The sequence below is a fragment of the Rutidosis leptorrhynchoides genome, chromosome 3, assembly GCF_046630445.1.
Source record: "Rutidosis leptorrhynchoides isolate AG116_Rl617_1_P2 chromosome 3, CSIRO_AGI_Rlap_v1, whole genome shotgun sequence".
NCBI lineage: Eukaryota > Viridiplantae > Streptophyta > Magnoliopsida > Asterales > Asteraceae > Rutidosis > Rutidosis leptorrhynchoides.
The window spans coordinates 192,284,287-192,298,164 of record NC_092335.1 but is presented as its reverse complement, the minus strand read 5'-3'; the positions used below and the strand labels follow the sequence as shown (position 1 = coordinate 192,298,164).

General features: G+C 34.7%; 2 protein-coding genes across 2 annotated transcripts; one reads left to right on the top strand and one right to left on the bottom strand.

Annotated features, from left to right (window-relative positions):
• The first annotated feature begins 889 nt into the window (after window positions 1-889).
• On the top strand, window positions 890-4,753 carry LOC139897126 (cytochrome P450 71AU50-like). The gene is made up of 3 exons (XM_071879781.1): window positions 890-1,597; window positions 3,598-3,888; window positions 4,009-4,753. The coding sequence occupies exons 1-3, from the start codon at window positions 977-979 to the stop codon at window positions 4,639-4,641; spliced, it is 1,545 nt and encodes a 514-aa protein (XP_071735882.1). The 5' UTR covers window positions 890-976; the 3' UTR covers window positions 4,642-4,753.
• Window positions 4,754-4,943: 190 nt separating this feature from the next.
• On the bottom strand, window positions 4,944-7,784 carry LOC139897125 (probable plastid-lipid-associated protein 10, chloroplastic). Its single transcript, XM_071879780.1, has 8 exons — window positions 7,539-7,784; window positions 7,318-7,431; window positions 7,045-7,180; window positions 6,356-6,453; window positions 5,768-5,848; window positions 5,597-5,683; window positions 5,458-5,519; window positions 4,944-5,335 (listed from the first exon to the last, which is right to left on the bottom strand). The coding sequence occupies exons 1-8, from the start codon at window positions 7,725-7,727 to the stop codon at window positions 5,221-5,223; spliced, it is 882 nt and encodes a 293-aa protein (XP_071735881.1). The 5' UTR covers window positions 7,728-7,784; the 3' UTR covers window positions 4,944-5,220.
• Between the last annotated feature and the right edge of the window lie 6,094 nt (window positions 7,785-13,878).

Below are 13,878 nucleotides of genomic sequence, written 5' to 3'. Positions count from 1 at the left end.
TGGTTTACTTATAAAAATAACAAAAAAGACATGAACGGCACCAACCATTAAATTACAAGAATTTTTATATGTAAGTAGATTAAATCACATATGAATGTTAATGAAGACTAAAATTGAATATAAAATAGTTTAAGAAAACTTCTAATTACCTGTATAATCATATATATAATATCTCATTCACATACGCACACATGTGTTTGTGAACATATGAACATATGGAGTAATTAACAATCTAATATGTAATGTAATATGTAACTTGTGGTTTTTAACTTTTGTTTCTCAATTATAAGAGCATTAATTTTATAAATTATAGGATATCTTTATGTATTATAATATTTTATATTAATATAATTAATTAATTAACTATAGTGATAAAGTAAAAATAAATAGTACAATAACTTAACTAAAAATGAAAAAATATATTTAAATTAAGCATACTTCATCACTAGTGTAAACCTTTCTTCAATCACATTTATGAGATCACGACTATAACTATCAAATAAAGTCCCACCACACCCGGCTAAACCATCACCAATGAAAATGGTATAACGGCACTTTTATTGATTCTCCATTTTCATTTCAACCTGAACGACCAGAGTCAAATATTGAGACGTGTAAGGCGTGCGGTCGCACACTGCTCAATATCTATAAGACCCCATAAAATAAATCTTAATATTACATACCTAGGTCCATTATACATACATACGTCGATTTGTTAATTAATAATTTAAAATAAAAAAGAAAATACATAATCAATGTAATATTCAACTCCAATACTTCTCATTTGGCTCCAATACTTTAACAACGATTCTATTAATTTATAGGTAATAATTTAAAAATTACGTTTACATATATATAAAAGGGTTCACTTTTATTTTTCGAAGTGCCCATAAAATTGACAACCTTAGTGAACCCCTCCTCCCTTTAAATATAGCAAGTTCTTAGCCATCTTATTTGCTATCTTCATTCAATAAAGATGATACTATCCAATAAAGATGATTTAACGCTCGCTTCACTCACCTTTTTAGCAATCATATTTGCTATTTCGTGGTACAAATCTACAAAAGATAGGTCCAGGTTCCCGCCTGGACCTATCGGGTTGCCAGTTTTGGGCTACATACCGTTTCTCGGTCCAAACCTGCACCACGAGTTTACAAAACTAGCACAACGTTACGGCTCCATTTTCAAACTAAACCTAGGAAGTAAAACGGTTATCGTTGTGAGCTCTTCAGACCTGGCTAAAGTTGTCCTGCGTGAACAAGACGATATTTTCGCTAACCGGGACCCACCTGTTGCTGGTTTAGTAATCACGTACGGTGGCCAAAATATACTTTGGTCCGATAACAACTTGTATTGGCGTAACTTACGTAAATTGTTAGTGCACGAAGTGTTGAATAATAAGAATTTACAGGATTTTAGTAGCTTACGACGAAGTGAAGTAAGGAAAACTCTCAAGTATGTGTATGAAAATATTGGAAAAGAGGTGGATATAAGCCGGGTCGGGTTCTTAACATCGATGAATGTGGTAATTAACATGATGTGGGGCAAAAGTTTGGTTGAAGATGAAAAAATCAATAAGTCTGACGTCGAGTTTCAGGTAATGATAATATAATTTATGCAAATTTTTTGTTTCTTTGATTTGTGTTTTAATTTATTATAAAGATTCTTTAGAAAAAATTCTTTAGAAAAATAAACACTTTAGTTATATATTTTTCGGGAAAAAAATAGACTTCGGGGGAGAACCTTTTTCCCAAAAGTAGATGATGAACAACCACCAAAGTAAGTGAACAAGTACCGGTGGAACCGAGGAAAATGACCATCTATTTTTTAAAGAAATAGTCTGTTTGTCGGTTATAAAGTATATTTCTATATGTCTCGAAAAAATTAATAGTTTTTTGATGCGGTTTATGATGTTGTAGAATTTTTAAATGTTTAGGTGAAACTTTTTAAGTTTGAATTTAACGTTTACGGAGTAGTTTATTTAGTTTTTCTGCATTGTTTTCGACAGCCTGACTTATCAGTTTTTAATTATTACTATTATTATTATTAAAAAATATATTAATGTTAATTACAACTCTTAGGCCTTAGGGTTCTAGATTAAGATATGCAATACTTATACCCAATAAGAATCAACCACCTTTTAACTAGGAACGATAAGTTGCAACGAAGCTTCGTTACAACAGAAAAGACAACGGGTGGTTGATTCTTATTAGGGTACCCTCCGTAAGGGTGATTTTTTTTAAATAGTAATTTTTTTAAAGAGACTTGCGAAAATGGAAATTTTATCAACATCATTTCGAAAATGGTAAAATCGAAATTCCAAAGTTCGGTTCTGCCAAATCCGAAGTTCGGAACTTCGGTTTTTTTTTTTTACAAAAAAAAAAAAAAAAAAAAGCAAAAACTTCGGTTTTGTTTTTTTTTTTTTTTTTGACCCTATACCTAAATAATTAAAACAAGGTATTGTACTATATATAAAAACCGTAGATAGATATTGAATAGATAAAATGCAAAGTATTACCGTGTTGTAGTTATTATCTTAACTATTAAAATGTTAAAAATTTTAAAAATGCATGAAGAATTAGAAGAAAGCTAGATGAAGCAAATGACCACTGTCAAAATTTATCTCGAGAATAAGTATTATTGATTTATGATTCTATTGGTTGATATTGACGGTTTACATAATGAAAAGTTCGAACGAATTTTGTAACTTGAACCGGATATGGGAACGTCTGTAGTTAAATCGGGATGAGGAGTAAACATTAAATTTAATTGGCTTTTCTCATTGGAAAATCAAACTTAATATTTTGTATCTCATCGTAGATTTTGTATTTAATTCAAAATTAAATAATTAAAATATATTTAAAGATATTTTTTTTATTAATATATATAGGTATATAAAAAAATATATATATTATGAAAGCTCGTTTAGGCTCGCGAGCTTATACGAGCTCGACATATGAAGCTCGAGCTCGAGCTCGTTTATAAAACGAGCTCTACCTTAAGCTCGAACTCGGGCTCTACCTAAAGGGAGATGATACTCTCACACTAAAAAGTGTGTATGAATCAAAAACTAGTGTGTGAGTATCACCTCCTCTACCTAAATCAATGTTATCCTATTATTATCATCCTCATTAATTATATGGGCATAGGGTTTTACAAAAAAAAAAAAAAAAAAAAAAAAAAAAAAAAAAAAAAAAAAAAACCGAAGTTTGAAACATCGGATTTGGCAAAACCGAAGTTCCAAACTTCGGTTTTACCATTTTTGAAAAAAAAAAAAAAAAAAAAAAAAAACGATTTTTCCATTTTCGCAAGAAGGTTCAAAAAAATTAGTATTTTAAAAAAAAATCCCGTAAGGGTTAAGCGAAAAACCTTACATATAACAAATCGGGACAGTTCAATCAGAGAATGAAACTCAAAACAAGCGAGCAAACGAACATCTGAGCTCGGCCAAACAACTAAGAAACCTAGACGAAGAGTTCATTTACGAACAAATTATTATTATTGTTATTAACCTTTTTTAATAATAATAATAATAATAATAATAATAATAATAATAATAATAATAATAATAATAATAATAATAATAATATTCAATAGGAGGTTATTTCCAAGATAGTTGAGCTTCTAGGAACAGCAAACCTGTCGGACTTCTTTCCGGGGCTGTCGAGACTTGATTTACAAGGCGTAAAGCGACAAATGAAGCAACAATTAAAGACGATGGACAATATCTTCGAGACAATGTTCCAAGACAGAATTAAACTTAATAATAATGCGTCTAAAGCGAAAGAGCAAGAGGGAAAAAAAGATTTCTTGCAGATTTTACTAGAGCTTAAAGATCAAGATAATACAACATCATTTAAAGATACCCAAGTTAAAGCTCTTCTCATGGTATTTGTTTATTGACGTTAAAAGTTAAAATCTATATATTTAATTTGTTTGTTGCAAAATGCAAGTCTAGTATGTTAACTTTTACAATATACACAACTAATAGAGTGTTAATAAAAATAGGACATTTTTACGGGAGGAACGGATACAACATCAACAATGGTAGGATGGACGATGGCAGAGCTTATGCAAAATCAAGATGTTATGAAAATAGTACAAAATGAATTAAAGGAAGTTGTTGGATTACACAATATTGTCGAAGAATCGCATCTGTCAGAATTACATCACTTAGAAGCAGTGATCAAGGAAACATTCCGGTTACATCCTCCACTTCCTCTGTTGATCTCGCGATCACCAAATCAGTCTTGCATGGTCGGTGGATACTCCATCCCAAAAGGTTCGAATGTGTACTTAAACATATGGTCAATTCATAGAGATCCTCATTATTGGGACGAACCCTTAAAATTCAATCACAATAGGTTTTTAAATCTTGATGGTGTGACAAAGTTTGATTATAATGGAACCAATTGCAACTTTCTTCCCTTTGGGTCGGGTAAAAGAATGTGTCCTGGAGTTCGATTGGGTGAAAAAATGTTGATGTACATTTTAGCTTCGTTGTTACACTCATTTGATTGGACTTTACCGGATGGTAATAAGCTTGATTTGTCTGATAAATTTGGTATTGTCATGAAGAAGAAAGAACCTCTGGTAGTTATTCCTTCAAAGCGGTTAGCACAAGAAGACTTGTATATGTAATTGGAATCATATTGTCCGTGTTAAACTATGTATTGCGTATTTTACGATCTGTATTCTACGTATTTTTATGGGTCATGTTCAATAAATAAAAATGGGTCTTTTATATACGAAAGTTTTTCATATATCATAATAATAATAAGTTCAACAATACTAAAAATGTGATAAGTACTAACAACAATCAAAATAACAGTTGTAGAAAACGCCATATCAAATTAAATGGACTTAAGTATGCAATGTAGGGTTATATGTTTTGGTCCCTTTTGGATATCGGGCTCTGAGTGATGGTACGCCTTGCGAATACATAAATGTATAAATCACATGCTCTAAACGTGATTATAAATGCATACAAACAATTATATATCTCTAACTCAACATTTGTGCATACATTCGAGCTCAACTACAGTTGTGTTATATCATTGTAAACATATGCACATAATTCTGAGTTTGAAAATGAACCTTCTTTTGTTATTTAATATTTACCTATAAATAAAACTTAAAGAATACATTGCCTGACTAGAAGAACCCCTTGATGCTGGACATCTGATCGAAAAATACCCGATTTAAGAGCCGGATGCAATTTTACAAGATGTTTTGAGATCGAGTAAATACAAAGACTCCACCGCCTCCCACTGCTCGGCCCACAAGCATATTCCTGTCCAGATATGAAAGGTAGTACAGTCCTCCTACCGAGCGCCTGCCATTTTATAATATAATACAATAAAATGTTCGCTTTCAAAATTCATAAGATAAGCGTGCTTAAGCGACTTCATAATCACATTCACATCTTGTTATGAAACAAAAGTTGAATGTACATACCTTCCTGGACTTGTGTTTTCCACCGGAACTTGAGCTTTATACGTGCAAATTGCTTGCAAGATCTAAAAAATAAAACCATAAATGAAACAATGTAGCTAAAAGTTACACGTCAGACAAGTTTTGTTTGTGACAAGTTTACCTGCAGGCTTAAAAATGAGCGTGGCAGCAATGCGGGGGCTATTAGGGCTTGCAACTCTTCACTGATTTTTATATTTTGAAGAGCTATCTGCCATTACAATAAAAATAGGGATTTTACAAAATATTCAAGAAAGTGTATTAAATAAGCTATTTTAAGCTAAAATTAACTGACCTCTTCAAACTGAAGGTATATGTTACGACGTGACACAATAGAAAATTTTGCTGAAACAAGAAGGGTGGCACCTTCGTTCTCCTAGAAAAATCATGTTAATAAAAATATTACTACGATTAGAAGTTTCTGAAAGAACAAAACCATTTACACGAGCTTCAGTTACATTTTGTCATGCATTCATTCAGGGGTGGATTATACGTAGGACGGGGTCGGGCACCCAACCCAACTGGATTTAAAAAAAAAAAATACACTAAAAATAAGATTTTTTTTTGGTGGTTGACCCAGCTATCAATGAAAAATTTAATGTTTAACGTTATCAATCCACGTTTCTGTAATAGCAAGAGCAAGTGTGTATATCCCATTCCGAATACGCTAAAATAAAATTCTTAGATAATAGTAAGATTCTAGAAAATACAAAGAAGGATAATGTAGAAATAAAGATAACTTTGAATGCAGTAGCGGAACTTGAACCCGACCACATATAGGGTTGTTCCGTCTCAAACAATAAGCAAAGATATATACCTAATGATCAAACGATAAATTTACAATATAGAATCAAAAATAAACTAAAAAAGAAAGTTAGTGTACCTCCAATAAACCGGGAATGCTCCAACGTACAACATTGCGGACATATCCTCCATCATCTTGACCTATACATTCAAACTTTTGAAATATTTGGCCAACCTATTCATCATATCACAAAACGACACATGTCAACTACACCCATGGCAAACACTAAAAAACATCAATTCAATTTTTTAATGTCCCTTCAAAACTTTCTTCATAAGTTGCTTGTTGGTAGACGAAAGTATGAAACAGGTATGATATAAACCAAACTCAATCAACGATATGAATTTTAAAGAACTCCTAACACACGTCCATATCTACATACAATGTTAAATACAGTAAAATATAAAAGACTACACTATATTTCCCTGTTCTTAATTTTAGTATGTGATACCATGTTGCCAGAACGTATTCAATCACATTTCATTGTGTAAACTTTGAGTATTGAGGTGATCAAACAAACATTAAAACAAAGTTTAGTCCCTTTGAGTTTATGAAAGTAGAAACTATATTGTATATAAGAAAACATCTAGCGCTAAACATAGCACGAGTGCTGCTGCACCATTTTGTACAATTTGTGGATTGTACAAAATGGTGCATTACGACCCGTGTTAGCTCCGGAATCCTTGTTACTTAGTGAACGGCTGTTTTCGCCTAAACTTCAAAAAAAAAAAAATTAAAAAAAAAAAAAAAAAAAAAAAAAAAACCCTGAAAAAAAGGAAGTACGGAGGAAGAATCAAGAAGAATGAGAACATCAGAAGCAGAAGTATACTGCAATCTCCAAGTCCCATCCAATTTCCCCAAATCAATTCCTTTATTATCCGCTTCATAACTCTCTAATTCAACCTACAAAACCCCCCAATTATTTCACACCAATATAAACTACAGAGCAATCAAATTAAATAATCCAATTCTAAAATTATTGCAAGTAAAATTAAACCCAAAAGGATTAAAAAAAAAGAAAAGGAAATGGTGGTATGTACCAAAGTTTCCTCAATTTGGGAACGTTGATTAGGGGTAGTGAGGGAGCCACGTTGAGTGTCTTGAATAGCTTTCAGCAAATCATATTTCTTGTTTTCTATTTCTGTTTCGTTTCTCTATCAGCCAATTAAAAAAAAAATGAAATCTTCAATCTTAATAATAAAAGTGTATAGAATACAAAAGTAAGTGAAGATTCAGAAGGTGGTAAGAAATGAGTTATTACCAGTTGCTGTTGAGGTGATGATGTTAAGGATGTGGCTGAGCATTGAAATTGAAATCTATTAGTACTAGTTGAATTGTAATAAGAGTGTGAAAAATATAAAGACGTTGATGTTGTTGTTGACGGTGGTCGGAAGTGTGAATTAAGCGGTGGTCGGAAATTGCTAGTTGCAGGGGGCAACGGGAAACTCATTTCTCCCGGTTGAATATTGAGATATTTATTTATTTATTTATTTATGACAGCAACGAGTTTTATATTGGCGTTTGGTTATAACCCAAAATAGGTGGAACGGTAATGGGTATGGTTTGGTAGGTTCAGAACAACCATACAAACATACAAAATTATTGCTTCTAAGTTCTAACTCTTTGATTACATAGTTTTTGTATATCGATAGAATTTATAAATTATTTTGTCTATCGCTAAAGCATTAACAAGCTGGGAGAAGCCTTGTTTAAGTTGTGTAAGCATTAATTTTATCATCTCTAACTACTTAGTAATGTAAAACCTTAACTTTTAAATGAGCAAGTTAGTTAATTGAAGTTTTGATAAGATGGTTTATAGAAAATAATGCACCTTATTTCTAGATGAGAAATCTTTTAATTTTATGTATGAAAACAACTTGTAAGGTGTCAATTGGCGTAAGGGGTTAAGGTTTGTAGAGAAAGTTCACAACTTGAATGTGAAAATGATTAGTGGATGAGTTTAGAAAGTAATATGTATGTGTATGTTTTGTGTTATTAGGTTGCTAAGGAGCTTACTTCTTGTTTGTGCAAATTTTGTGGAAATTTTAAAATACAAGGTAAATTTTGTGCAAATATATGTTGTAAATGGGTCACATGTCATTGACTTGCAATTGAGCAAGTGATGACATGTAATTTGAATGGGGATTATATTTCAAATGTGCTTAGTTAACTAGCTTAAGCTAGTATGCTTAGGTGGCAATAAGTCTTGTGCGGTTGTCACAATTGATCAGGCTTTAGATCCATTAGCAATAATTGTAGTAAGTGTTACTACTTGATTTTGTGATTGTGTTGTGCCTAGTTGTTTGGTTATTTACACTTGTATATTCACTAAGTTTTTGCTTATTTCGTTTAGTTGAATGTGTATTGTAGGTAACATTGTATCCAGTGACAAGGGCAAGAATAAGGCTTAGTTAATTAGCTTGAAGCACAATCTTTTGGTTAGTGGAGGTTCCACTTTCTAGACCCCGTGATGATATCACAGCTCAAATGTAAAAACGCTTTCTTCAACTTTTGAACTTGTTTAATGAAAGAATTTATGATAGGTGTTTTGTCAATTTGATGTCATTTATATGTTTAGAAATCAAAGAATCCAAATGAATGTATCTTTAAGTTTATGTTGTAAGACGAAGTGTACTTGACTTTGAAAGGTAGCTAGATTTATTTGGTAGATGAAAATATAGTCTACGGATTATTTATTCAAGTGTCAATTTGAGTTGAATTTGTGAAATTGGGAATAGGTCTAATGCAGTATTATTACGCGTCGCGTAGAATGACAGTGCGCTGCGCACCGCGCAATACAACATGATTTGAAATTCGAAGCTTAACTCCATTCTTGGAGTCAGATTTAGTTATGTTGCAGGCCGCGCAGTATAACATGTTTTGAAGTTTAAAGTTAAACTTATTTTGTGTGTCACACTTAGTTATATTGCGCGCCACACAACTGTTCGGGTGACGGGCAGTATAACTTAGTTTAGGGTCAGTCTTTTTAAAATTTATATATATATATATATATATATATATATATATATATATATATATATATATATATATATATATATATATGGGCAGGATCAATGGGGAAGTAACCAATCGGGGGGAAGCGGAGGGAAGCAAAAAAAAAAAAATTTCGCTTTTTTGAGAAAACTTTGTTCACGAACATTATAGATTGGATGAAAATAAGAACATTTAGAAAAGACACTTCGTGATGAATGTTATTATTTTGGCGGGAAAACGATCGACAAAAATAACATTCAAGATAATATTGTTCGTGAAGAATATTAACGTTTTTTTTTTCATGTTTTGTGAAGTAAAATTTAGCCCGATTTAGAGTTTAGGGTTTAGGGTTTGATGTTTTGGGTTTATTCCATAAACCCAAAACACCAAACCCTAAACCCTAAACTCTAAACCGTTCGTGTTAAAAACTCAATCTAAATCATAAATCTAAACCCTAAACCCTAAATATCTAAACCCTAATATCTAAACCCTATAAACCCTAATATCTAAACCCTAATGTTTAAAACCTCAACATACGCTCGAAAAACACGATAATTGTTATATATTACTTCTTCGAGCGTTTTCCCGCCAAAATATGTAACAACCCAAACCAAAACCACGACAATTCCCGTTAAATTTCACAACTAAAAAAAAAAATTTCTGGTGCAGTTCATTTGCGCGGCGCGCCAGGTGGGTGCGCGGCGCGCCAAACCACCTGGACAGCCCGCTGTCCCCGGAAGTCAATTTAACGAAAATGTTTGACTAGTTCCCGACATTTTTAGCCAAAACGCTTTTAACCATAAATTCATATATATAAAACTAGCACGTTTAATTAATAAAATTAAGTTTACGAAGCGGGGCCCACATCGACCCAAATCACCCTTTAAGTATCAAAATACAATTTTTGACCATAAGACTCTTAATACGAAACAAGGCCGAGCATGGAGATTGGGGATACGCTACCCAATCCTAAACAATCCAAAAGCAAGCCTCTAAAGCAACTATGCAAGTCTTCTAGTCCCCGCGCTTACCCGAGCCAACGTCCGCATGCAATCTATAAAAAGAGTCAACAACGAGAGGGTAAGCTAACGCTTAGTGAATGATAATATACTACATACATATATATGCATAAAATGGACACGCCACATAAATAAACAAATACCGCATACCGGAGCGTCCAAGCCTAAAGGCAAGCTAATCTAAGTATACCATACGATCACTAAGCAACAAGCTACTAATACCATCAATAAGGTAAGTTCACCAACGTCAATGTGAACAACGCCAATAACTACCCCCGGAGGGTTAACTACATCACGACAACACAACATTAATCACGAATTAGCAATTCGACAATCATGCAACATATCGTGCATATACCAATAACCGCAAGTCCACAATAGCTACAATACCAAAAGCATATAGTTCATAATTAAATATGCCAATACATAACTCATACAACCATGGTTAACCAAGTACACAAGAGAACGGTACATGAAAGTCCGTTGGAGTTCATAACATCCACTAGTGTTACTTACACACCGCGTAATCACTAGTCCCCCGGGTGATGTCTTAAACACCGCGACTAACTCACCCTTACAACAATGTGGCGTCTTAAACACCGCGACGAATCCACACTTCATTCAATACAATGAGTGGTGTCTTGAACACCGCGACACTTCCACTCCCATGACATTGTGGTGTCTTAAACACCGCGACAATACCACAAGTCAATTACACAATGAGTAGTGTCTTAAACACCGCGACAATACTACTCGTCAATTCCACAATGAGTAGTGTCTTAAACACCGCGACAATACTACTCGTTTCATAGAACGTGGTGTCTTAAACACCGCGACAATACCACATTCGTACAACACAATTAAATACATTACATACATACACGCATAATTATTCCACTCACAACCACGTGTGATAACGTACACCCAAAATGTGTACTTTGCCAAAGGTAGTCAACCAAAACGCACAACCGTGCCAATTGGACCTATGCACAAGTCCATCAAATCCACCTATATGTGAAGTGAGCTCTATAGCCGAGAATCACTTCACCCGACCCGCACCCATCCTACACATACATATGCATATAGGATATTAACACTCACCTTGAAGTCTTGATGAAAGCTTCCAAATAATCTGCAACTCGCCAATGGAAAATACCTATTCCATTATCACAATTACAACAATACACTTAGAATGGATTCACAAATCAACCCAAATTGACACTTAGTGCAAATTTGACCCAAATGCACTTCCAAGTACAAAATGCACCCAAAATTAACCAATAATCACTAACACAAGTGAGAATGGTCTTAATACGCCAATTAAACCCGATCATAGGTGTTAAACACCTATCTTGCCCAAAATGACACTTAAACCCTAGTTTGACCCAAAGTCAAAGTTAGTCAACCAAATAACCCTAAATAGGTTTCAATACTTCCACAATCACTAAACCTAGTGATTAAACCCAATTTCAAGTTCTAAACATAACCAATTTGTTCACCAAACCGAAATCCACCAACAATAACAATAAACCCGATTACTAGCATCACTAAAGTCACTTCATGAGTCTAAATGGGTTTATCAACAAATCAAGTTCAAACCCTAACTTTGAATAGCAAAATCAACAATGAAATTCGGAGTTAGAACTTACCAATACCGCCAAAATGATGCCGTTGACGAGTGGAACAACTTTAATACCCGAGGTTTGACCCGAAACACCCTTCTTCTTCTCCAATTGGAGCTCTCTCTCTCTAAAACTCTCCTCTCACTCTAGGGTTTGAAGATGAGAGTTTGTGGTGGGTGAGAATGTGATCCAAACTGATCAAAGGATCAGTTTTGATGACCCCAAACCGTCCCCAAGTGAAAAGACCAAAGTACCCTTCATTTAAAGCCTTTAAAAAGGCTGAAAATTGCTTCTGACCCATTCGGCGCGCCGCGCCACATTGTGGAGCGCCGCTCCACTCTGCAGGTCAGATTTCAGAAACTTGTTTTGGCCATAACTTTTTGACCGTAGCTCCGTTTTCGATGAATCAAATATCGTTGGAAACGTAATAAGATTTTCTTTCCAATGGTAAGGCTTTGAAACATCAACATAAACTTTATTTGGGGTTGAAAAGGTACGTACACACCTTGTACCTCAAACAACGTCCAGTTTTCCTTCGACGGTCGAGCAAGCAACACCTACATGCTGTGCACACTCCATACACACATAGTACACCTTAAATACATTATGTACAATAAATATTTGGGTCTTACAACTCTCCCCCACTTAGAATCGATCACGTCCTCGTGATCCTCGTCACTTAACCAAACGGACCACACTCCACGGTCCTCAACATAAGTCCCAATCCGACTTTCCCAAGCAATTCTTCCCGACGAATCGCCTTCCACAACTAAATAGTCATCCACGATTTTTTCTCAAATCCACAATCCGAGCACTAAAACCATACTCATTCCCTCGCATCGGGAAACTCATCACATTTCTAACCGAGATATCACTCCTCTAGCGTACCATTACCAAGTACCGTGCTAAAGCAACCAAGTCTCAACCTAAGGTCAACAACCCGAAACGATGAAGACCGAACCAAACGAATCCTTACGGATAACACCAATCACTAAACATCCCTTGTAGCGCGCAATACGACCAATACGCAACTACCGTAACATCATAAGCGAACGACTAGAACCACTAGCGTCCAATCGACTATAACAACTTAAAACCCTAGGCGTACAAAATCGACCATTGTCATGCCCGTAACGACATGTGAGCGAAATACGGCTATCGCATCAGTAATCACACAATACGGTCCTCACGATCCCACCATAGGAGTATAAAACAACTGATAGATCACTCAACACCGGATGAAGTCAGCGGACCCGAAAGTCATGCTCCACCGATATAACAATACCTCATGATGAAGTCAGCGGACCAGAAAGTCATGCTTCACCATGATAACAATACCTCATGATGAAGTCAGCGGACCAGAAAGTCATGCTTCACCATGATAACAATACCTCATGATGAAGTCAGCGGACCCGAAAGTCATGCTTCACCATAATAACAATACCTCACCCAACGAGTTGTGCAACATCGCGCTTCGCTACACTATAGTGAACCCTAACGGATACCACTAACCACCCACAATCGAGCAAGAACCACCTATATCAAACATAGGAACCAAACAATAATTCTCTAAAAGAGAATCCGACACACACACATCCCTTAACCGAGGGATTTCACCTTGCTCGCCAAACACATCCATTATCTCTCAATGAGATTTACCACATTACCACCTCGGTGGTAATTTAAATCCAAACCAATAGTACAACTTGAACCAAAATTGTACTCCACCACAAATCGACCAAAAACTAGGTCCCAACACAAGTTTCGGATCTACCATAAGCACTATCCGAAATCTCACCCTAAAACTTCCTCGTGCGGGAGTGTAACTCCCCCACTTGGAACTACGTTCCATATCCATAACTCGTACTACCGTACAGTGCTACCAAATGTAGACTTTACCAACGATTGGGTACACATGACCCATCACCACATCTCGCTCTAACCTCGAGTTCACGAAGGATTTTAA

Coding starts and splice junctions, on each gene's coding strand:
- LOC139897125 (XM_071879780.1), bottom strand. CDS start 7,727: ATGAGTTTCCCGTTGCCCCCTGCAACTAGCAATTTCCGACCACCGCTT. Junction 7,181..7,317: donor CCCAAATTGAGGAAACTTTG/GTACATACCACC, acceptor GGGGTTTTGTAG/GTTGAATTAGAGAGTTATGA. Junction 5,684..5,767: donor TATACCTTCAGTTTGAAGAG/GTCAGTTAATTT, acceptor TTGTAATGGCAG/ATAGCTCTTCAAAATATAAA.
- LOC139897126 (XM_071879781.1), top strand. CDS start 977: ATGATACTATCCAATAAAGATGATTTAACGCTCGCTTCACTCACCTTT. Junction 1,598..3,597: donor AGTCTGACGTCGAGTTTCAG/GTAATGATAATA, acceptor AATATTCAATAG/GAGGTTATTTCCAAGATAGT. Junction 3,889..4,008: donor AAGTTAAAGCTCTTCTCATG/GTATTTGTTTAT, acceptor TAATAAAAATAG/GACATTTTTACGGGAGGAAC.